This window comes from Rhincodon typus, chromosome 9 (assembly GCF_021869965.1).
Source record: "Rhincodon typus isolate 14 chromosome 9, sRhiTyp1.1, whole genome shotgun sequence".
NCBI classification, from domain to species: domain Eukaryota; kingdom Metazoa; phylum Chordata; class Chondrichthyes; order Orectolobiformes; family Rhincodontidae; genus Rhincodon; species Rhincodon typus.
The window spans coordinates 1,449,031-1,473,691 of record NC_063340.1 but is presented as its reverse complement, the minus strand read 5'-3'; the positions used below and the strand labels follow the sequence as shown (position 1 = coordinate 1,473,691).

The 24,661-nt window shown below is 39.8% G+C and overlaps 2 protein-coding genes across 3 annotated transcripts in view; one reads left to right on the top strand and one right to left on the bottom strand.

Moving 5' to 3' along the window:
* Window positions 1-1,076: 1,076 nt before the first annotated feature.
* On the bottom strand, window positions 1,077-20,137 carry LOC109920559 (malate dehydrogenase, cytoplasmic). 2 transcript variants are annotated; one of them, XM_020520599.2, is made up of 9 exons: window positions 19,942-20,137; window positions 16,717-16,815; window positions 15,924-16,020; window positions 14,535-14,710; window positions 10,899-11,021; window positions 9,611-9,787; window positions 8,003-8,116; window positions 3,256-3,345; window positions 1,077-1,406 (listed from the first exon to the last, which is right to left on the bottom strand). In XM_020520599.2, exons 1-9 carry the CDS (start codon window positions 19,942-19,944, stop codon window positions 1,281-1,283), a joined length of 1,005 nt encoding a protein of 334 aa, XP_020376188.1. In that variant the 5' UTR covers window positions 19,945-20,137; the 3' UTR covers window positions 1,077-1,280. The 2 variants fall into 2 exon arrangements, with proteins under 2 accessions (XP_020376188.1, XP_048456837.1); XM_048600880.1 differs by lacking the exon at window positions 19,942-20,137 and adding an exon at window positions 19,815-19,935.
* The window catches only part of LOC125483977 (WD repeat-containing and planar cell polarity effector protein fritz homolog), a 44,626-nt gene continuing 40,089 nt past the window's right edge, over window positions 20,125-24,661 (top strand). The window contains exon 1 of the mRNA XM_048600884.1: window positions 20,125-20,460. The gene's annotated coding sequence lies outside the window, so the exon portion shown is untranslated. The remainder of the gene's footprint in view (window positions 20,461-24,661) is intronic.

The following is a 24,661-nucleotide window of genomic DNA, read 5'->3' as shown; positions in this document are numbered from 1 at the left end:
CACTCTGCTTCCTGAAGTCAGTGATTATTTCCTTCATTTTGCTGACATTGAGGGAGAGATTTCTTTACACCATTGTCTGTCATTGTTTGAGATCTAATCTACTACGGTTGTGAATTTATAAATGGAGTTAGAGCTGAATTTGGCCACATAGTTACTGTGCAAGGAGTATAACTGTGTATTGGAAGTCAGTCGTATTTTGCCCAGGAGTGGGGTTCTTTCCCTATCCAAGTCAGTATTATACAAAGTCTAACTCTAACTGAAAGTTGGAGACTTTCTCATGACATCTGGGTCATTGGACAAAAGTGTAAACAGACTTGAGAGAGGTAAAGACAGTCCATTTAAAAACCTCAGGCAAAAAAATACTCATGGGTAGTTTTAAACAGTTAGCAAAATATATGAACTAACTATAAACAATGGTTTTAAATTGTATTTTGGACATTACAGGCAATGAATGGCTCTACTCCATTGAGAACACAGGAGGAATTGCATGTCAATGTCTAAGCATGGTGTTAGTCAAATTACTTTCAGCAGTTGGCTGATAAATTTCAGCCTCGTCAACTAGGCATTAGTAAAAAAAAGTCTCATTCACAGGGAGGTGTGTGGTATGTCACCATCAAGGCCAGCCTTTGTTGCCCATGGACCAAGCATTGTGCCAGGCCATTTCAGAGGGTTTCATTTCAAAATCTGCAATTTGTTTCAAGATTAGTATACTTTCACCCAACTTTCCAAAAGCGGGGGGAAACCTGTAATCAAAAATTCAGGTCCTGAGAGGAACCTCAAAACATTCACAGGGAACTAACTACAGAAACCTGCAGAATCACCCTACTGTGGTGTTGTGTCGATGTTCTGTAACACCTGGAAAGTGTTACAAAACATACATGAATTCATGTGCAGTTTGAGGCCAAATTATTTTTGTAAAGTAACTCCAGGAACATTGATCGAAAGTAGGGATTGAAACAGTATGCAAGGAGGATTGATTTAATGAATACCATGTATTTTTCTACAGGTGTCTTGTAATTATATCATAATCGATAGTGATGCAAAACTGTTCAAAGAATGCAAAAACAAAATTTGGGTTACTGGCATGTATTTTATTATGTTTCTATCTTTCCTACCTAGGGCAATAATGCAGACCCACTGAATATTAACCATGACAATGCAGCACAAATTTCCTGATGCAAGATTTTTATGTAGATAACAGAGTCAAAATAGATTGATTCATTTTACCACAAACACTGAACATACACAACAGTAATTATAGTATCTAGGTTAGATAATCTTCAAACACTGGAGAGAAACTCAGAGGCTGTTTCTTTCTCCTGAAGCAGCTCTTTGGCAGTAACTTTCATCTTTTCACAGGAGAAGTCATTGATTTTCAGACATGGCACAATATTCCAAGTTTTATTCTGGAACAAAAAAGACAAATGATTAGTATCATTGTTGTAAATAAAACCCATATCAAGAAAGAATTAAGAATTATTTCACACTAAGATCAGCCACTGTGCAGTTATGATACTGCTTTCCCTTTGTTCATTGGATCTGCGAGCCTTAACAAGGCTGGCATTTACTGCCCATCTGAAATTGCTCCTGAACTGAGTGGCCATTTCAGAGGACAGATTAATGTGAGCCACGTTGTGGGTCTGGAGTCACACTTAGGCCAGGCTGGTAAAGAGGGCAGATTTCCTTCCCTAAAAAAGTGTTGAGAACACTTGTTAATTTTTCATTATATTTATATTTTATAGTTTTTGGTTTGGCACAGTGAACTCAGAGCTGATGGTGACCATTGGACTGTGAACTTCAGATGCTTTTTAAAACAAAAAGATAACACACCTTAGTGTAGGAGGCCATGCCAGGCCTGGAAGATAACCGCAGGTTGATTCTTGTTTCAAAAGAAAAAAGTTGATAAACATTTCTGTTTGGGGATGCACTATGATCAAACAAACAGATATTTGGCTATTGACTGGGCCTCCCCAGGACACTGGTTTCTCTTTGTCAGACTGACTGGCACCAAAGTCTGAACCAATTTTGAATGGTGTTTTATTCTGAAGGACTGTGCCTATGAAAGCTACACAACAGTTTGTATTGATCTATGGTTGTACTCATTATCAACATATTGAAAGTCTGGAGAATAGATTTTCAGTTAATTATAAAATGACTATTCCTCAGAGCCTATGGGAAGATATTGGCATGTATTCGTGTCATCAGAAACCAAGCAAGATACAATCCCTTGTGTCCGGAGATTACAGATTGTAGAGTCTGCTAAAGTGAACTGCCTAATTTTTTCTTCTTTATTAGTTCACGGGATGAGGGCATTGCTGGCTAGACAGCATTTATTGCCCATCCCTAATTACCCAGAGGGCACTTCAGAGAGTCAACCACATTGCTGTGGGTCTGGAGTCACATGTAGGCCAGACCAGGCAAGGATGGCAGTTTCCTTCTCTAAAAGGGCATTAGTGAACCAGATGGGTTTTTCTGACAACCAGCAATGGATTCATGGTCATCATTAGAATGTTAATTCCAGATATTATTGAACTCAAATTCCACCATCTGCCTTGGTGGGATTCAAACCCAGGTGTCCAGAACATTATCTGGGTCTCTAGATTAACAGTCCAGCGATAATACCACCAGGCCATCGCCTCCCCAAAAGTTACATCCTTTGTTTTTTTTTTTGATTTGTGCATTAACTAGATGTACATCTTAGAGTAGAGAAGGGGCTATAATCAAAGATTAGATTCAAGTCATAGATGTTAATTAGATTACCTTAATGCTCAACTTTGCTCTGCTAAAGCTACTGTATTATTAATTTACTAAATCTCGAAGCTATAAACTGGTGCCTGGTATTAGTTATTCACAAAGTCTGATTGGGAGCCACTGGAGTCATTTGAAGGTCATTAAAGTATTTTAATTTTACTGTGTTTCGAATACCGAGGTAGGGAGGCTGATTTGACTATGTTGTCTGTCTGTATTGTAACAAGGGTACTGGTTAATCAGATGGGATTTTACAACAATTGATTTCACACAGTCACTATTTGACTAGCTTTCAGTTTTAAAGTTATGAATTGAATTTAAATTTATCAAGCTGCCATTGTCCCAAGTCCCCAAAACATTTGCCTGGGGTTCTGGGATGACTAATCTGTTGACATGACTACTTCACCTCCAACTGCCCCCATTAAGTATTTAATTAAAACAGATTAAATATCCAAATGGTACATCCGAGATATTTCACAAAGGGAAACCAGTTGCTTAACAGCTTACCTTGATTTGCACTGGGAACGAATAAACCAAGTCATTGGGAATATTATATGGGTTCCCATCAGAAATCACTCCCATGGATACCCATTCATTCTGTACAAAAAAAGTTAGTAAGATAAAACAAAGAACTGCAGAAATTTGAAACACAAAACAAGTTGCTGGAGAAGCTCAGGTCTAGCAGCATTTTGCAGAAAAAGCAGAATTAACAGAGAGTCTGGTGACCCTTCTTCAGAAGGAGGAGAAGGAACCAGTGTTTACTCTCCACACCCCCGCCCCCACCGTGCCCACCACCACCCCCAGGGCTGCTACATTCAGAACCAGTGTTTACTGCCTGCCCCAAGGGCAGCTTTATTCAGAAAGCACTTTTTTTTTTAAAAAAGAAAAAATAGACGAGGACGAGGATGAGGAGCCAAAGCGATGGTGGAAACGTGAAGGCTGAGGCTGGTCCAGTAGGTAAAGGGAGCAAGTCTAATTGCCAAACCTCTTATCTCCCTCAGCTAAGAATGAAGCAAGACTGATTAATTAAACTGCATTTACTTCAATACTAGAAGCCCAAGAGGCAGATGAACTTAAAGCACAGTTGGGAACATGGGACTTTTTATTAAATGATTTGGATATGAATACAAGAGATATTGTTAGTAAGTTTGAAGATGAACCAAACTAGGTGTAGTGGACAATGAAAAAAGGTTCTCAGTACAGCTGTTCGCAGGTAAAGGGATGACTAGTAAGTGGGAAGCTTTCAAAAATGAGGTAGAGTTAAGAGGCAGTGTGTTCCTGTTGAAGTGAAAAGGTAAGGGTGGTAGGAGTAGGAAACAATGAATGAAGATATAGAGGCTCTGATCAAGAATGAGGCAGCATATATCAGGTATAGACAAATGGGATCAAGTGAATCTCTTCAAGAGTATAAAAGGGGAGTTGGGGCATTCTCAGAGGGAAATCAGGAGGGCATTAGGGGATTCAAGATCACCTTGCCTGCCAAGGTTAAGGATAATCCAAGGAGATTCTACAAGTATATTAAGGGCAAAACAAGCAACTAGGGAGAGAACAGTGCCCCTTAAAGATCAATGAGGTCATTCTAGGTGTGGAACCACAGGAGATGGGAGATACCAAAATGAATATTTTGCTTCAGTATTTACTGTGGAGAAAGTCATGGAATCTGGGGAACCCGGAAATAAACATTGATGTCTTGAAAACAGTCCACATTATGGAAGGGGTGGTGCTGGAGATCTTATAAAGGCATAAAAGGTAGATAAATCTCCAGGACCTGATCAAGTGTGTCCTAGGATATGGAGGGAAGCTAGGGAAGAAGTTGCAAGGCCCCCAGAAAAGATATCAGTCACATCAATATTTGTAGCTATGGATGAGCTGCCAGGAGACTGGAGAGTGGCTAATATTGTGCCTTTATTTAAGAAAGGCTGGAGGGAAATGCATGGGAGCTATAGACCAGTGAGTCTGACATCAGTAGCGGTTAAGATGCTGGAGGGGGATTCGGAGACAGGATTTACATCCATTTGGAGAAGTGAGGACTCCTAGGATAGTCAGCATGGTTTTTTGCGTGGGAAATAGTGTGTCACAAATTTGATTGAGTTTTTGAGGATGTAACCATGATGATAGATGAGGGCAGAGTGGCGGGCATTGTCAAAGGCCTCATTAAAGTCCATGTAGACAAAGTTCATCATGTTAGACTAGTTAGTAAAGTCAGATCACATGGGTTTCAGGGAGAGCTTGTCAAATGGATACAAAATTGGCTTGATGGTAGGAGACAAAGACTAGTAATGGAAGGTTGTTTTTTGGACTGGAGGCCTGTAACCAGTGTTCTGCAGGGATCAGTTGTGTGTCCACTGTTGTTTGTCATTTATATAAACAAACAGCGCGAATGAGAATATAAGACGCACGGTTAATAAGTTTGTGGATGACAAAGTTGGTGGTATAGCAGAGTGAGGAAGGTTAGCTAAGATGACAAAGGGATCTTGATCAAATGGGCCAATGGGCTGAGTGACTGATTGAGTTTAATTCGGGTAAAGTGTGAGGTGTTGCATTTTGGTAAGACGAACCAGGACAGGACTTGTACAATTAAAGGTAACTCTCTGGGGAGTGTTGTGGAACGGAGACCTAGGGGTTCAGGTACGTAGTTCAGCGAAAGTTGTGTCACAGGTAGATAGGGCTATACAGAAGTCACGCCCTCCTTCATTGTTACCTATACACAATAGTCTAAGCAAAAACGAGTGGAGGTAGATATAGGGGAGATGTCAGAGGTAGGTTCTTTACTCAGAGTGGTAGGGGCGTGGAATGCATTGCTGGAGAGGGTAGTGGAGTCGGCCTCATTAGGGGCATTTAAGTGGCTATTAGATAGGCATATGGATGATAGTATAAGGTAGGGGTGGAGGTTAGATAGACCTTAGGTTTAGGGTAAAAGTTTGGCACAACATAGTGGGCCGAAGGGCCTGTACTGTACTATGTTCACCTTAAATCCATGTCTTCTAGTTTTCAATTCCCCATCCCTAAGAAAATGATATGCATTAATACTATCTATGTCCCTAATGAATTTATACACTCCAATAAAGTCACCCCTCATTCTCCTACATGCCAAGGAATAAAGGCCTATCCTGGCCAACCTCTCTCTCTAACTCAGGCCTACTAGTCCTGGCAACATTCTCTTAAATCTTCTTTGCACACTTTCCAGTTTAACTGTGTCTTTCCTATAACAGGGTGACCAAAACTGTACACAATACTCCAAGTGCAGCCTTTCCAACTTATACAACTGTAGCATAAAGTCCCAATTCCCATACTCAATGCCTCGACCGATGAAGGCCAGCATGCTAAATGCCTTCTTCACCACCCTGTCTACCTGTGACACCGCTTTCAACGAACTATGTACTTGTACTCCTAGGGCCCTCTGTTCCACAACACTCCTCAGGACCTTACCATTTACTGTACAAGTCCTACCTTGGTTTGACTTTCCAAAGTGCAACACCTCACTTATCTGTATTGAATTGCATTTGCCAATCCTCAGCTCACTTCCTCATCAGATCAAGATCCCTCTAATTTTTGATAACCTCCTTCACTATCAACAATACTTCCTAATTTTGTATCATCTGCAAACTTACTAATCATGCCTTGTACATTCACATCCAGATCATTTATGTAAATTACAAAAAGGTGCCAGGCACTGACTTGTGGCACACTAGTCACAGGCCTCCAGTCCAAGAAACAACCTTCAACCATCACCCTTTGCTTCCTGCCAGAGCTAATTTTGAATCCAATTTGCTAGCTCTCTGTGGATCCCATGCGACCCAACTTTGATGACTAGCCTGCCGTGAGGGACCTTGTCAAAGGCCTTACTAAAGTTCATATAAACAACAACCATTACCCTACCCTCATCCATCCTTTTGGGTATTTCTTTGAAAAACTCAGATTTGTCCAACATGACTTCCCACTCAAATCCATGCTGACCATTCCTAATTAGACCTTGACTATCCAAATATTGGTTGATCCTATCCCTCAGTATCTTTTCCAATAACTTGCCTACCACTGATGTCAGCCTCACTGGCTTGTGGTTCCCCGGCTTGTCTTTGCTACCTTTCTTAAACAATGGTACAACATTAGCCACTAGTGAAGTTCTAGAAGACTGGAGGGTGGCTAAAGATGAATCAAAAACCTTTAAGGGCCTCTGCAATTTCTTCTGTAGCTTCCCTCAACATCCGAGGACGGACTTGATCAGGCCCAGGGGAGTTATCCACATTAATACACTTTAAGACCGCAAACACTTACTCTCTGGTAATATGTATGTGGTTTAAAACATCTCCACTGGTTTCCCTTATTTCCTTAGCATCCATGATTCTCTCTTCATTAAACACAGAAGGAGAAATATTCATTAAAAATCTTCCCCATCTCGTGTGGCTCCACACAGACGGCCATGCTGATCTCCAAGGGCACTTATTCTCTCTCTAGCCACCCTCTTACTCTTAATATAGCTATTGCACCTCTTGGGATTCTTTACCCTTATCTGCCAGACCCATCTCATACCCTCTTTGCTTTCCTGATTTCCCCTGGAGTGTGCTCCTACACTTTTTATAGTCATCTAGGGATTCACTTGAGCCTGATAACTTAAACCCAATGTATGCCTTCTTTTTCCTGACCAGAGCCTCAAAATCCCTCATCAGCCAGGGATCCCTAAACCTGCCAGCTTTTCCCTTCACCCTAACAGGGACACACTGTCCCTGGACTCTTGATATCACAATTTCAAGATGGCTCACAAGGATGTTACCAGGACTGGAAGGTTTGAGTTACAAGGAGGGGCACAGCTCAAGTGCATAGCAAAGGTCTTTCCCTAGGGTTGGGGAGGTCAGAACTAGGGGCATAATTTTAAAGCCATGGAGAAAGAGATTTAGAAAAGGGATCTGAGAAGCAACTTCAGGCACACAGAGGAATATGGGCCAAGGGCAGGCATGTGTGACTAGTTCAGTTTGGGAAACTTGATTGGCATGGGGGAGTTGAACTGGAGGGTATGTTTCCTGTATGACTCTGTAGCAAAGCAACAGCATTAGATTTTACAGTACATGGCAATACTGTCTGCATGATATTCATGAGGCAGGGTGCAAACTGGGGAACAAACATGTTAGTGTGGGTGCAAGCAGAAAATAAAACCATCTAAACAGAGACAAAACATCTTAAATGGATGGCATATCCAATCAGATGATTCAGTCCTGGAAGTTAGTGTAAAAATAGTTCAAGTAGTTTGTTACCATACCTCAGGAGTACCAAACCAGAGGGTCCTCATATGATCAGAAATGGCCTTAGCAGCTGACATTGCACTAGAGAGTTTCCGTGCCTTAATCACGGCAGCACCACGCTGCTGAACAGTCTGTTGGCAGAGAAAAAAAGATGTTTAGTTTTCCAACTGGTTACATGTCAGCAGGTCGTGTGTACTGCTAGTAAGGGTTTTCTTGTCCACTCTTTCTGGAAGGTAGTGATAGTTTTGTTGGCTGTGGTTGCAGTGGCAATGCTGATACACGTCACAATGTCTACCATAAGGAACTAAACACGTGCAAGTCTGAACAAGAGAAAACAATGAGGTGGAAACAAACATTTAAAAACACATTTTAAAAAATAAGCAGAGAGAATCATTTCACAGCTAATTTATGAACTTTTTTTTTAAAAAAAAAAGCAAGCTCAAGTCAAGGCACATTATGGTTCAAAACAATCAACCACAGGTTGAATGGACATGTCACATGAACAAAATATTAGCCACAACTGGTTTCAAATACATGAAGGCAACAAATTGTTCAAAGGCAACATTGTTGAGAGATCAGAAAGACATTTTGGTGCTTTATTTAAAATCAAAATGCAACATTTGTGCCATAAAATGGTTTCTGGAAAGAAACATTGTTACTTTGGAAAGTTATTCTTTTTTCATGACCACTAGGAAGACAACTGCTGCATTTAGTGTGGCATTCAACGGGAAACAGACTGCAGTCACAATTTGATGCAAATATAAAAAGGTAACACTTAGCTGACACAATTCAGTAAGTGTCCAGTGCTTCAGTTAATGGTACTTTTAAAACACCCTTTGTCTGAGAGAACAGTTCTGTCACGGTTTCTGATATCCTTCATCTGTTCAGATGATTCCTTCGCTCTCCCCAATTTCAATTTCTTAAACTAAGTTGCACACAAGCACAGGTCAGGAACTGTCAAAATGAAAGAAGAAATACCCCGAATCCTCAGCAGCTTGAACATTATTTGAAGGGAGAGCAAAAGGAAGAGAGAGAGTGATAATGAATGTTTCAGGTGGAGATCTGAAGCATTAACTGTTGCTCTCCAGAGATGCTGGCTGATTGCCTGAAATACACAAATCATTCATTAACGATTTCCAACATCTGCAGCATTTTTGCTTTTGCAATCAAGTAAGACGTGTGTGCCAAGTTTAGAGTGATACAGACTAGGAAGGCAGCCAATTTGGATCCCATGCTATGTTGAGTGACCTGTGCCAGGTACATATTTACATAAGTGACATTTGATGAAAGTTTGCATTAGGGAACACAAAACAGATTTCAGTTGTCGAGACCAATGCAGGTGGCCAGCTGAGATTTCCTGTCAAATACAAGAATGGCCACTTTATGGAGAGTCTGGCATGGGAGGGTGAAGCATAATTCAATAAGGAATCAACACCTTGCTCTGCACAAAATAACCCAGTTATAAAATCCACAGCATTGTCAGTTTTAAGTAAAATTGGACGAAGTGAATGTGTACCGTTGAAAAATTACAGAGGAAGTTGAACTTGGAAGGAACCAATGCATTTCTAACTGTTGTATTTGTCAATGATAAACATTTATAAAAGATGAGTTCTGAAGTTACTTACTGCAATAAAGTCACCCTTCAGCCAGTTATCATCCTCAATAGCGTCATAGACACTCATTTCCTTTCCTTTAACTTTGACAGTAGCATGAGTAACATCTGGATATTGAGTTGAAGAATGATTGCCCCAGATGATAACATTCTTCACATCACCAGATGGCACTCCCAATTTGAATGCAATCTAAATGCAAAGCTTAATTTGTATTAAATTCAGTTAAAGAGAAGAAACAGAATTTACTTAAATAAACAAAGATAAAATATGTTGCAATCTTTCAAAATATTGACCACACTGTTTATTTGGTCTGAAGTCAATCTCAGATTGATAGATTCATACCGCACAGAAAGGCCTCTCAGCCCATTGAGTCTGCACCAACATAACTCCCACTAAAAGTCCACTAATCCCATATCCATTAATATTACGATATTTGAAGTGCTCACTTAAATATTTTAAAGTTAAGGTTTTGGTTTCCAGCCTCCACTACCTTCCCAGGCAATGCATTCCAGATTCCCACCATCCTGATTGAAATGGTCTTTCACCCCCCACCACCCTCACCCCCACCCAAATCCTCTGCTCCTTACCCTAAAACTATGCCCTCTAGTAATTGACCCCTCAACCAAGGGTAACAACTGTTCTCTATTACCCTGTCCATACCCCTCAAATCATGTCCCCACCCCCCCAGTCTTCTCTGCTCTATAGAAAACAATCCAAGCCTATCTAGTCTGTCTTCATTGCTCAATTTCTCCATCCCAGGCAACATCCTGGTGAATCTCCCAAATGCCTTAACTATCCTATTCATATACTCTGACTTCAGGGATCTGAATAATTACTCCAAGATCCCTGAGCTACCATGTCCTGCCATTCATTAAATACTACCTCATCTTGTTTCTTCTTTCAAATTAGATCACTTCACATTTATCAGAATCAAATACCGTTTGCTACTGGTTTGCCCATCTGACCATCCCATCAACACTTTACCGTAACCTACAACCAGCTTCTTTGCCATCTCTGTCCACTTTTTTTGTAAATCTATAAACTGTTCTACTAGAACCAACATTCAAATTGTTAACATCTAGGACATTTCCTCAGTTTCAAAATGACAACCAACTTTGTGCCTAATTAAAAGACAGTGAGGTTTTGCCTTTGTCCATATAATCAGAAACCTTGCCAAATCTTAAAAGCAGGAGCGTAGAGAACTGAATATTGGCAAGTTATAAAAAGTGCAGAGACACCCCCCACCCACCCTAAATGGAGCTCTCCAAAAAGCTGCACTTAAAGCAGTATTTAGACATACCTGAGCTTTTGCTCGGTTATGATCCAAGCGAGTCAGGCAAGAGAAGTTCTCTTTCGGAATTGATGGGGCACACTTGATTGCAGTCAGACAATTGGTATTGGCTGGGTTGCCCACAACAAGAACCTGCAACAAATAGTTTGTTTTATTAGAACTGTACAAGTAAAAGAATTCAGTAAGATCAGGCAGCAGAATAGGAGGAAAGTCGATGTTTCAGATTGGGACCCTTCATCAGTCTTGATGAAGGGTCCCAACCTGAAACATCAAGTTTCCTGCTCCTCTGATGCTGCCTAAGCTGCTGTGTTCCTCCAGCTCCACTTTGTAATGACTGACTCCAGCATCTGCAGTTCTTGCTATCTCCAAAAGAATCCAGCAATATAGGCAGTAACCATAGGATTAGTTTCATCAGGTCAAACGTGACAGATATTGTGGATTTAGGCAAAATGAGGAGTGGAGGACTTGCAAAGAATCATTTAATCTGCAGTCAAAATTTTTACTTGTAAACAGTTCTAAGTTTGTGTTTTGCAGAACTCTACTACCTTGCCTGTAAGGTCAGAAGTCACACGACACCCGGTTATAGTCCAACAGGTTTATTTGAAATCACAAGCTTTCGGACTGGTGTCGTGTGACTTCTGACCTTGTCCAACACCAGTATCTCCACATGGCAACCTTGCCTACAGCTTGACCTACATCAAGTAGCAGCGCTATAACAACTCAATCAAAAAGTTGACCATATGTCCAAGCCATTATCCTTTAGAATATCATGGTCAATCAAGTTAATCAATCCCATACAAAGAAAGCGAACCAACTCCTAGTATAAAGAGTACAGTTGTGGGCTGTTTCCTTCAGAAATAAAAACATGCTGTCAAACAGTTTATATTTAATGGATGTCAGTTTTTCTTCAATAGTATTTTAGAACTATTTCTTTAGGATTGTTCAAAGGCATGAAATTGTAATACATCAGTGTACTTAAAGGTAGAATAAAACTTAAGAATTTTGCACTAACATTGTAAAGGGAACAGGATCAGAATTATCAGCAAAGTACAATGGGAGTTAATAGGGAAACAAATTAACAAATTCCTGGCTTATGAAAGCAGAGGGTTAACCAGAATGAACATCAAGAGTGCAAGTTTTCAGTGTCAAGTGCAGCCTTAAACAAAATCTGCATGACCAGAATAAGTGACACTGAATTTGAAAATGTGTGCAAGTAGTTTGTAACTGGATTTACAGGACTCTGAATAGAGTTGCATGTTATCTATGGAGTTTTTGCTTGTGTTTCATGCTAACCACCCATTCTCAGAATGGAGACCATTTCACAAGTTCAGGGAAGCCCCAAAGTGAGTGATATCTCATAACCTCCAGCTATCCAACTACCTCTCTATGTAGATATGAGCACTACCCCTAGGAACCACAAGATCCCTTACAATCTTTGCAACAACTCCAGACTCACTGTGTGGCTGGTATCTTGTTCAGACTAACAACAGCACTGTGCAAAAAGAAACTCCTAACATTTGACATATGCATTTTTTTTGTAACTTGTGCAAGTCTTTCCCAATTCCCACTCATCTACTTAGCTCAAACATCTTTGCTGCTATGATCAAGTCCAATCCTTTATTACTTTGAAGCTATTAAATCTCTACAAAATCTTCATAATTCTAAAATTAAACAAGAGCAGTCATCTAGCGCTTCATCTCCTTCGATATGGCCTTTAAACCTCAGCTCTTTGACTAGCTGTCGGTCACTTTCCTAATATTGCTACGTGCCTCAAGGGAGTTTTATTTGATAACTTCACTTAAAGTTCTTTCAGGTGTTTCCAGAGGGTGCCCAATGGCGTAGCCAAACTGTTGTAATGTTAGTAACTAAAGGCCCTTAAGAATAAACATATTGGCCCAGTTGAGCTTTGTGTAAAGATTGGACACCCCCCCAAATGAGGTGAATGAAAATTCAGTATTTTAAGTGCCACCTAATAAATGTTTTTGTAAGTGTAACTCTTCTGGAAATTCAGTGGTATTTTCAAAGTCTTGCTGTACTAGGCATATGTTAACAATGTCCATTTCCTACGCAGCAGCCTTGAACAACCAACTTCTATGGTGTATTGATGCCAGGTGTATCCCTATTTAATAAGGGGCATTTGACAGATTTCGATATGTTCACTTAAAAATTAAGTGGTCTCAATATGTTAGAAGGGGCTGACAGGTGGTTTACCAAATTAGTACCTTGGGCAAGATCATCTTATGACGCAAGTATGGAGTTCAGAAGAGTGGGGGCTGATCTGAATGAAATTTATAAAATCATGAATGGACTTGACAATGTGGATGAGGGAAAAGAAAATGACAGAATACTGTTTGAAGATAAGGGTCACCCCTTTAAGATAAATGAGGAATTTTTATTCTTGACGGTCGAGAGATTTTGAAACTCTCCACTGCAGGAGGAGGAGATAGGGTCACTGCATATTTTTAAAGGCAGAGGTAGATTGATTTCCCTGCCTAACAAGAATCTGAAGCTCATGGAGGTAGATAGGAATGTGGAATTTGGAACACAAAGATCAGCAAAAATCTTATTGAATGACAGAAGGCTTGAATGGCCGAATAGCCTACTTCTGCTCCTAATTTAGACGTTCATATTACTGAGCAGTTCTATTTGATGCACACTTTATTCTCTTTTTTAGGTCTATCATATTACATAGTAATAAACTGTATCTGTCAATGACAGCACCTTTTAACCCCATCGTTCCTAACCAAGGAAGCATCTAAACAGAAAAGCACTTAATATTTCACAAAAATGACCCAACAGTTCTAATGAAAGGTCACTAACATGAAGTGTTCACTGTTCCTCTCTACAGCATTTTCAGTTTGTATTTTAGAATTCCAATAATCAAGTGTTTTGGAACCTGATAAATTATTTGTCTCATTAATTTATCTTTTCCTAAAATAAACTTGGCATATTTTGTTTCCAATCATCATTCGACTGATTCATTTCAAACATAGGTCAAGTCCCAAAAGTGATCCATGGAGTACCACTCTGAATCTCATTCTAGCCTGTAAGTCTTCAATCTAACAGGCCTTTTAAGCCAATTGTGTGTCCTTTGCTATCATTTAGCCCATTTTCATGTTTTTTTTAAATAAACAAACAAAGTCTTTCCTCTAAGAACCGTCAGGAGAATCCAAGTATATAACATTAAACTTTAAATAAGGTCTCTCCTCCTTACAAATATTATTCAAATACAGAAGTAAAGTATAGTGGCTGCTGTATCTGAAATAAAATCAAACTTTCTCATGAAAGGTCATTAGCCTGAAATGCTAGCTTAGTTCCGCTCTCCAGAGATGATGCCAGACTGGCTCAGTAGTTCTAGCATTTCTTTCTACTTTCCCCAATGGTCATCCACTGGACCCCTGTATTAATCCTATACCATCCACTGGATTCCTGTATTAACTTGATTTTTCAAACAGTTGGTGAGGTTTATAACTTGGAATTTTTGTTTAACTAGCATTCTTAGCCACTTCCTGTTCCTTAGGAACCTCTCCTCTATTTGGGAAGAATAAGAAGAAAATGGTGAAAATTTATAAATCCAAATCGAATACATGGTTGCACATTCAGTATGAAGATTTGACATTTAAATAAATACTAAGGCTTTGTCACCTTGACTGACTTCTTGGCAAGTTTGTCCAATGCGTATCCCTGGGTTTTGAATATCTTGGCATTAGCTTGGAGCAGGTCCTTCCGTTCCATGCCCTCCCGTCTTGGCATAGAGCCCACCAGAATTGCCACATCAATGTCCTTGAAAGCTTCATCTTCTTTGTCAGTTGCAATGACCCCTGCAAGGATCATACAGAGTAAGAGCAATGTGATTGCTCATCACGCAGTGAGTTAAATCCCTGGAACCTCCCACTTAACAACATCGTAGATGTCCCTGTGTGTCTGCAGTGGTTCAAAGTAGCAACTCAACGCCACCACTACCAGGGCAATTAGGCACAGGCAATGAATGCTGGTTTAGCTCTTGACACCCCACCTTCCAGAAATTAATTTTTAAAAATGCACTCCTAACATGTTATTAAGCTTCTTGAAGCAGAATTTCAATGTATAATTCCAGGTTGGTTTGGTTCGAGTTGAGGCACCATGGAAAATATAGAAAATAGAAGTGCCGCATGGCCTATTTCTTTCAGGCCGCTGTACCATTCAAGTGTGATCATGGCTGACAATCAGTAGCAACAACTAACCTCAGGCCACTAGGGCCAGGGCAAGGGAAAAGTAAGTCTGGCTTCCAACTCAGACTGCCTACCAATGGCAGCATCAAGATGAGGTTTTTGTATGTGTCCAAATCATCTACTAATACTTACCGAAAATCAAAAAAGAATATTGACCAAACACAGTCAGTGGTGTGTCATGAGTCACAAAAAAAGGGAAAATCCACTGAGAAATTTAACAGTAAAATCCACAGCTTTGATTCAGATAGTCTGCAAAATAGGTTTAGTGATGCAAGGCAGATGCCTTCTGACTAATAGTTACAATTATTCCTAAGCTTGAACAGTCCTTTTTCCAACAAGCAGTTCCAGATTGGTAACGTCAAAGAAAACATGTCATTTTTATTTATTTGTGCCAAGTGCCAAAAATCAACAAAAGCTGTGCATCAAATCTACCTCTTAACCAATAGTTGAGGAGTACTGATGTGCAATGAATACCGATCAAGCAATCACATCTGACCTTGTGTTGAGATCCATAAACATTGCACAGGAGCAATTCCAATGAGTTACAAAATAGCCCAGTAGATCTATAACCAGAATTCAATTCCCAGTTGCAGAATGTGTGTTTAAAATTGTAGCTCTTACTGACTTTCCATTCAGCAAATTTTCAACTGAGCTGAAATCTATGGAATTGTCAACACGATGGAGGCTCAGATGAAACATGCATTACACCAAATATGCATTATACCAACAGTTAAACAAGTTCCTTCGAGTAGAAAAAGGAAAAAAAAAAGCATAAACAAGACAGAACTTCAATTGGAAACTAACATCCAGTTTAGCTACTTACCATGGACCAGTGGAAGAGCACAATCCTGGATTTCCATCACAACACCATCCAGCACAGACATCATTGGTGCAATATCAAGTAGCACGAGGATGAGGGGCTTTGGGAATTATATTAAAACATAGTTCAGTACTGCAGTACAGGGACCCTTTGTCACTCCACAATATCCAGTTACACTTTAGAAGAATTGATAATTTTACTTGGAGACAATACTTTGGTATTTTTCAATGAGGATTCATGATCCACACATTGTGTCAAGGTAAACCTTTGAAGATAAGACAATTTCATAGCCGGTATTTCCAATTCTCATCCATTGCTATCAGCATTAAACGTAGCAATCCATTAGTTGGTGCAATTAGTTATTGCCCCTGATGAGGGTATGAATCAAATTTATAGTTTTGCCTTCCCATTAGGGGAGAAAACCACAACTGTGTCTGGTGAGAAAGTGGTTAACTGAATAGTAGAATGCCAGCAGCAGATACATGTTCAAGGAACCCGAGTGTTATGGAAACTAGCAACCTGTCTGAGTCAATTTGCTTTATCGGATTACTTTTTTTCCTCCTCCTATTGCCAAGCAGTTTTTAAAAAAAAAATATATATATAAAACATATGAACACAGTGCTGCTAGAGTCATACAGCATGGAAAAAGACCCTTTAGTCCATTCATCCATGCTAACCAAGTTTCCCCAAACTAAACTAGTTATTGTAACACCCCACTGTTTTAAAAAAACAAAAGGAGAAGACTAATTGTTTACTCAGCTGTTTATATATATTTTTTAAATATGGTAAACATTACCTGATCATTTCCGAAAACATCCCCCTTTGCAATGTTGTAGATAAGTGAATAGGCAATCTGACCAGCAGCACCAGTCACAAGAACTTTAATAGGCTCTGCCTGGAGAGAGAATGAACAAGGGGGAGCATTGGATGATTCAGAGACACATTAAAAAATTTTGTAATTTTTAAACATTTAGCCTATCCAGTAGGAACCTACTGCAGGCTCCACCCCAGCATCCATTTCAGATAAACAGGCTATACATTAAGCTTCAATATTAGAGGCCTGACTTTATCCAAAAGCACAAAATGTTTACGAATTACTTCAATTTAAAGGAAGAAATCCTTGCGTAATTAACGATAACACAGTAGGCCAAGCGGCATCAGAGGAGCAGGAAAGTTGACATTTTGGGTCAGGACTTCTTCCCTCCTTGAGTAATTAAACTCATCTTCAGTATGCAAATCTGTATTAGAATGAATTTTTTTGTGTAGCCATGTACATAAGAGGATTAAAGCTAACATGAAAGCTTGACTAATTAGCTTTGAAAACATTTGGTATTCAGACTAACTAGTGAAATTAATTTCTATGAAAAATCAATCATTTTTAGGACCTTGAAACAAAGTTGCAATGTGTAAAGATGGAATGACGTAAAGATCACATTCTTGTAACTAAGGAAACAGATGGCCTCACATACAACAGTGTACATTTTTCTTATTAGCATTCCAGCAGCAACATTGTCCAAGGTCATTTGGTAGACAGAGGTCAGGCTACTTTCCCATCCACCACCACAGCCCCACATATGAAAATCTCAATTGGTTGGTATTCAGTGTCAATTCTGTGCGGTGAGATATTTGGTCAGACAAATATTTCCACAGTCAAATAGCTGGAGGACATTCATCAATATACCTTGGTGAACGTTAAGGGATGGAAAGATGTGCTGTTGTTTCAGCACAGGCTCCTGCCAGATCATGAAGTGTCTTATTGCACTCTTACTACGTTTCCTTCTATTTCAAAGCTTGGTTTTTCCCAAATTATTCACAGAGTATGTTTTTTGGCTATTTTGTACTGCATGTGTAAAAACATTAACCTTGCTGATTAAACAATTCATTCTGTAGGTTAGGAGCTGCCATCTTCATCTCACTGTCCATATATTTTATCTGGAAATAAGACCAAATTGCAGCAAGTTCCTAGTTATTTCTGTAAATTTTAACCAGTTGTGTTTTGAGCATGAAGACTTCGTGCACCTTGATGGTGACATCAACTTTGATAAAAGAACCACAATAGCCACATGAAAGGAACAAGTCTCAAGATCATTATGCTTCCATTTCTACCACAACTTCATAAAGTTCAGAAGGAATCTTCCATCAAAAGCAAGCTATACAGATAATCAGAAATCATTTTATCCACGCCTCAGTTTCATTGTCTGAACTTCAAAATAATTATAACCAGTTGCAGTTAGAGTCAAGATACAAATCTGACCTTGATCGCTTTGCTAACTAAACTGACATGCCATTTAGAGTCAGCTGTACAGCATGAAAACAGACCCTTCGGTCCAACTTGTCCATGCCGACCAGATATGCTAAATTAATCTGGTCCCATTTACCAGCATTTGGCCCATATCCCTCTAAACCCTTCTTATTCATGTAACCATCCAGATGCCTTTAAAGTGTCGTAATTGTACCAGCCTCTGACTTCCCCTTGCAGTTCATTCCATACACGCACCACCCTGTGTGAAAAGGTTGCCCTTAGGTCCATTTTAAATCGTTCCCCTCACCTTAAGCCTGTGGCCTATAGTTTTGGACACCCCCACCCCAGGGAGATGACCTTGGCTATTCACCCTATCCATGCCCACTATGATTTTATAAACCTCCAAGATCACCAGTCTCCAACACTCCAGGGAAAATAGCCCCAGCCTATTCAGCCTCACCCGATAGCTCAAACTCTCAAACCCTGGCTACATCCTTGTAAAATCTTCTCTGAGCCCTTTCAAGTTTCACAACATCCTTCCTATAGTAGGGAGGCCAGAATCGCACAGTATTCCAAAGTGGCCTAACTAACATCCTTTGCTTCCTCCTTCACACTAACTTCTCTAAATATCAAGTTCTGTCCTAATGAAAAGTCTCTTATTAAGCCTATTGCCCCCATTTATAACACTTCCTTTCTCAATACAGGGAAAACTTCCATTTAATATATGTTCTACTGTTACATACACATTCATGACTCTTTAACCATCCATTTTTCCATCATTACAGATACATTCTCAAAACCAGCTGTCTAAAAGAAAACTCTGGAAATTGGTCAAATTTAATATATACTGGGCATCATGCTTTCAAGTTATTTCCAATTAAAATTAACTTAGATGGGCAATTCAGCAGGGTTTTAAATGGCACTGGACTTGTCACCTGATTCACCAGTTACACACCAGACTATTCTCAAGCATAAATAAAATTTGACTCCCACCTGCCCTAAACTTGACTGTATAAACTACTCACCAAAATCAGGCAAAATCACCTTGTTCTCAGACCTGTCAGGTGTGAGAGGACCTGATTTCATTCCTATTCATCTGACATTAATACTACTAATACACCCTTGGAGGTAAATATTGTGCAACATCACATACTGAACCTGATTCTCAACTGAAGGAAATAGTACAAATTAAACATAAACAACTTGGTGAAAGGTCAGAAAACCCATTACCCAATGTATTTTTAGTTTGGTGCTTTAGAGACAGAGGGAGCTATTTCTAAATTAGTGAGCTGCCGTCAGTTAATGTCCACCTATCACAGTGGCTTAGATATCTAGCTAAAGTTAATAAAAGGCTAAGGATTTACAATGAAGAAATAACAAAAACCGATGCTGTAATTCAGAGACAAAAACAGAAGTTGCTGGACAATCTCAGCAGGTCCGGTGACCCTTCCTCAGAATTGCTGCCTGACTTGCTGAGCTTTTCCAGCAACTTCTGCTTGCGTTCGAAAGACAAACCAGGTCCCAATCACTCTGGGAAGAATTACACAATATACAACAACAAGTGAGAGACTAATCATCCTACAGCAAACAAGAATTGAGGTACCAACCATTGAAGTATTGAAGTACCAACCATTGAAGACTGGGATACTGACCGTAAAACAGTGAGGGAGCTTCTGAGATGCATGTACAGCAGTGAAAGAGTTCTGAGGTGTATATAAAACATTCAAAGAAACACCGACCGTTCTGCGATATATATAACAGATAAGGGAAGATACTGACCATTTTACTGCTCCAGGGTCACCTTCCGTGCCGCCACTCGTCCGCCAAATGCTGGAGGACAGTCACATGACCCCACCACGTCAACCGCCCTTCTGCGCGTTGCGCTCTGGGGGATATAGTTTTATTTCCCGCAGAAACAGCGCTAACCTCCGGGTATCGTCGAGGCAATCGGACCACAATGTCCAGCATGCATCACGCCGCACGGCCGTCTCACTCTCAGCATCCTTCCGTCATGTGCACATCCGGTCATGGAGTACAAATAGTGCAGATGCTGGATTGGACGTCTCCATCACTTGCAAGGAGTAAAAACAATTGACGTTGATATGAATCAGTTTTTTCTCTTTGTTATAATAGTGCATTTGTACTTCGCGGACGGCTAGCCGTCTTCACAAGGTGCTCGTGCTTTATATAATAGGCGGACGAATTATAGACAGTCTGGGGAAACGTGTGTTTCCGGTTGTTCCGGAAGGGATGAGCTGAGCGGTTGCTAGGAGACGGAGAGGAGCGCGGATGTGAGAGGTAAAGTTCTCCTGGAGAAAGGGCTGGTACTGATCAGGAAGATGTGCTGATGGAGGCTGTGTTTCTGCTCTGTGCCTGGAACATGGTAGTGGGGTAGGTCCCTGCAGGCAGAGAGTTGTCAGCCATGGGTCTGGTATCTGCAGCCGGGTGAGGGATAGGGGGTGAACAGAACTTCCTAACCCTTTCTTTTCCCCGCCCCTCTCAAGGCAGTAGTTAATATGCTCTCAGGTCCTCTGGCATGTCGCTGCGACCCATGGGGAACTTGGCGATGGGCTGCTTGACCCAGTCAGCGCCTGAGCAACTGCCTGGTCATGGTATCCGGGGGACCCACCTTCCCCAAAATAGAATATCGGTCATGATCTGAAACTGTTGAATCCATTACTTAGTACAGGAGGTTGTTGAGTGCATAATTGAAACTTGAGGTTCTGTCCGTGATATGCACTTATGGTTTTCTACCACTATTAATCATCCTGTTCTGTTATCCTGATGTAATTGTGTAAGGTATGATTTGTCTGGTTTGCATGCAAGAGAGTACTTTTCACTGTATCTTGGTACACGTGATGATGATAATAAACCAAACCAAATAAAATCCCAGTTTTTTTCAAGAGAAAAGTTATTGCTGTGGAAATCATGAGCAACACAGCCTTCCAACTTAATAATGCTGGGGTTCAATTGGCTAGTAAAACTCTTGTTGGAAATCTGACCATGTTGTTTCCAAATGCGAATGTTGATGTGTTAAAGGAATAAATTGAAGTCCTCAATTGGAGGCAACTATGTTTTTTTTTAAAAAAAAGTCATTTTCTGGATGTTGATGCTTAATACAGGAAGCAATGTTTGAAACTAGTGCTAACTCTAGTAGCACTGGTGTTGAAAAACAATTATTCTGGGCCTTATTAGAATTGATGATCAGAGGATTAGATAGGGTGGACAGTGGGAGCCTTTTTCCTCGGATGGTGATGGCTAGCACGAGGGGACATAGCTTTAAATTGAGGGGTGATAGATATAGGACAGATGTCAGAGGTAGGTTCCTTACTCTGAGTAGTAAGGGTGTGGAATGCCCTGCCTGCAAAAGTAGTAGACTCTCCAACTTTAAGGGCATTTAAATGGTCATTGGATAAACATATGGATGATAATGGAATAGTGTAGGTTAGATGGGCTTCAGATTGGTTTCACAGGTTGGCACAACATCGAGGGCTGAAGGGCCTGTACTGCGCTGTTATGTTCTATGTTGTATGATGCACAGAACGCACAACTTGCAGTTTATTACAAATTCACATTTCTTGTTAAAGCAGTTAATGAATGAAGCCTCATCCTAACTCCTTAAATCATTCCTATAAATCCCAGTGAAGAGTTTTGCAATTTTGTGTATTTTCAGAGTTTGTGTTTTTATTGTGTTGTTCTTGCATTCTACTATAATGTCCTAGACATTATGATAGAATGCAAGAACAGTGGGGAACTCCAGACTAGAAAGACCACCCGTATGGACCAGATACTTAATTACACCAGCAACCACCCCAACACCCATAGATGGAGTTGCATCAGGACATTATTCAAATGGGCCACAACACATTGCAGCAATCTGGAATTGCACAAGGCAGAACAGGGAGCACTTGTATGGAGTTTTTAAAAGGAATGGATACCCAAAAAGCACAATTCTCCGCGACAGGCCGCAACAACCATACACAACACGGCCAGCCGCACTAGTTACCCCACCATGCATTAGAGACATATCAGACGTGACCATAAGACTACTCAGACCCCTAGGTATCCGGATAGCCCACGAACCAGCAACCACCCTGCGACAGCTACTGACGAACGTAAAAGATTCCATACCCGCAACCAATAAAATTAATATAATCTACAAAATACCACACAAGGACTGTGGAAAAACATTACATAGGCCAAACTGAAGAAAACTGACAATAAGGATACACGGACACCAACTAGCCACCTAGAGACATGACCAATTCTCACTGGTCTCAATACACATGGACAAAGAAGAACACAAATTTGTTTGGGACAACACATCCATGATAGCATAAGCCAAACAGAGACAAGCCAGGGAACTTCTGGAGGCCTGGCATTCCAACTGGAACTCCATCAACAAACACATTGAACTGGACCTGATATACAAACCACTGAAAAACAGAACTGGAAGTGATGCCAACCATCCCAGCAAACTGAGGCATATAAATAACAAGTGGGATAGAACACCAATGCTTCACTGGCAGCGCACTGACAATGCTATCTAGCAGGGTGATGAAATGTCTACAACCAAACACACTGGCTCGGCGAACAAGTCTACATCCTCCTCTGCAACCTGAGCTATAAATCTTCTGTAAAACTTTAAGCACTTTTGGGACTAGATTTATACAGCATATCTGTTCAGCATGGATGAGTTGGATCAAAGGGTCTGTTTCCGTGCTTGTATATCTCTATGACTCTATACCTCTATATATGTCAGCTATGATCCTGTCCTCTTGCTGCCTCAATCAGTTGCTGACTCAGCAAAAGTGTGGCCAGCATAAGTTATGGAGTTCCAGTGTTAACTAATTTAGGAAGAGCATCTAGTGCACTATGTTTAGATACAGAAGTCAATTGCATTCAATGGCTGACTGCATTTTGAAAGTTCAGAGCAAGTGGCTATGAAAGTAATTTCATGTAGCAAATGGCTACAATTTTACAGTATGTAGTTCAATGTGCAACTGATCACATCATAAATTAGTTTTCTTGTTTTGAAACTGGATCTGAAAAAATGGATTTCACATATGTCTTTGTATGTAGTAAGGCATCTTTTTAGAATGAATTCTGAAGACTTTGTGTATGTTTAAAGGGTTAAAGTAAAACACAAAGCATCTCTGATCTGTTGTTTAGAAGAGGTATTTTAATGGATGCTGAAGATAATTTGACTGGTTTATAAAGGACTGTGAAATACCTTTTGACTATGAAAAAAAATCCAAAAATAATTCTGCTCCATTTGACTTTATCCATGTTTTTATTTGTGTAAAAACTATTAATGGCAATGCAAAATCTGTAATAAAATCAACAAGTTACAGATATTTATTGTACATTTTACTCTCCTATTTTCTTAGTTTTCATAACAGATGCTTTCAAAAGTTACAAAGCTACAAAGGTTAGCATACAGAGGGTGTTAAGTCTTAGAGCATAGCCAATGAGCTTTTGTTAATTTTGTACTGTATATGTCACTGCAGGACTAAACAAAATAATTATTTTTCTAGTGCTTGTTAGGCAAGTAAAATACAGGATTTAAAGGTTTTCTTTTTTAAAAGACTAAATTGGCATATTTTATAAAACAGAAATTCTGGAAATACACAACAGTTCCATAACTTCAAAAGAGAAAAGATTAGTTAACATAGAAATCTTTTTGTTAGAACTGTATCAACACGTTTGATACATTGTAGAGTTGAATAGATGTATATTGAAATATTGCAAGAGTATTATAATAACTTAATAACAGCATAGGGCAGGAAGCCAGTAGGTAAAATCCCTCTTGATAATTAACAATGGAGCAGTATATTGGTAGTTTAAGTTGTGTACCTAGTCTCCTTGGAAATTGTGTTGTGCAAAGAAAAGAAAAGAAAATAGTAACAAGGCATTGAGATGAAAAATAAGCAGTGAACTGCAGGATGATGTAGTGCTTGATGTTCTAGGCCTGAACTTTTTCTGTTTGATCATTTAACAATTTTCAGTCTGGCCTTTTAGTTTTGACAGCCTATATTTTGACTAAAACAATACGAAAATCCTTTCATTATTGTTTTGTCTTGAAAGAATATGCAGTCTATCCATTTTTTTTATTGGTTGATACTGGGTCATTACATTAATGGTCCAAAATAGCTGCAGGTAGTTTTTCATCTCCTGGAGTTATAAAATCCTTGGGAAATAGGACTGTGCCTGTTGCTTTTGACCAGGAAAAATTGTTGGAATTTTCACCTGGTATCAATGTATGGAACCATAATAATAAAATAGAATTGTTATTTATGTCATATTCCTACCTTACCATCTGTCTTAGTGGCACAGTGATTAGACACAAGTTCACAGTTGTAGACATCCTACCTCCTCATTATGGATTGGGTACTAGAATCATAGCTTCAAGACAATGTCCCAAACCCACCATCATCATCCCTGGATATGATCAGAGCCATTGGCATGATAGACGCACCAGAGGTGGCAACACAGTGAC

Excerpts from the sequence above, each read along its gene's own strand:
- LOC109920559 (XM_020520599.2), bottom strand. Across the intron at positions 16,021-16,716 it reads ATGTTTTCGGAAATGATCAG|CCCCTCATCCTCGTGCTACT; the intron begins GTAATGTTTACC and ends TAATTCCCAAAG. Across the intron at positions 1,407-3,255 it reads CGTTCCCAGTGCAAATCAAG|AATAAAACTTGGAATATTGT; the intron begins GTAAGCTGTTAA and ends TTTTTGTTCCAG.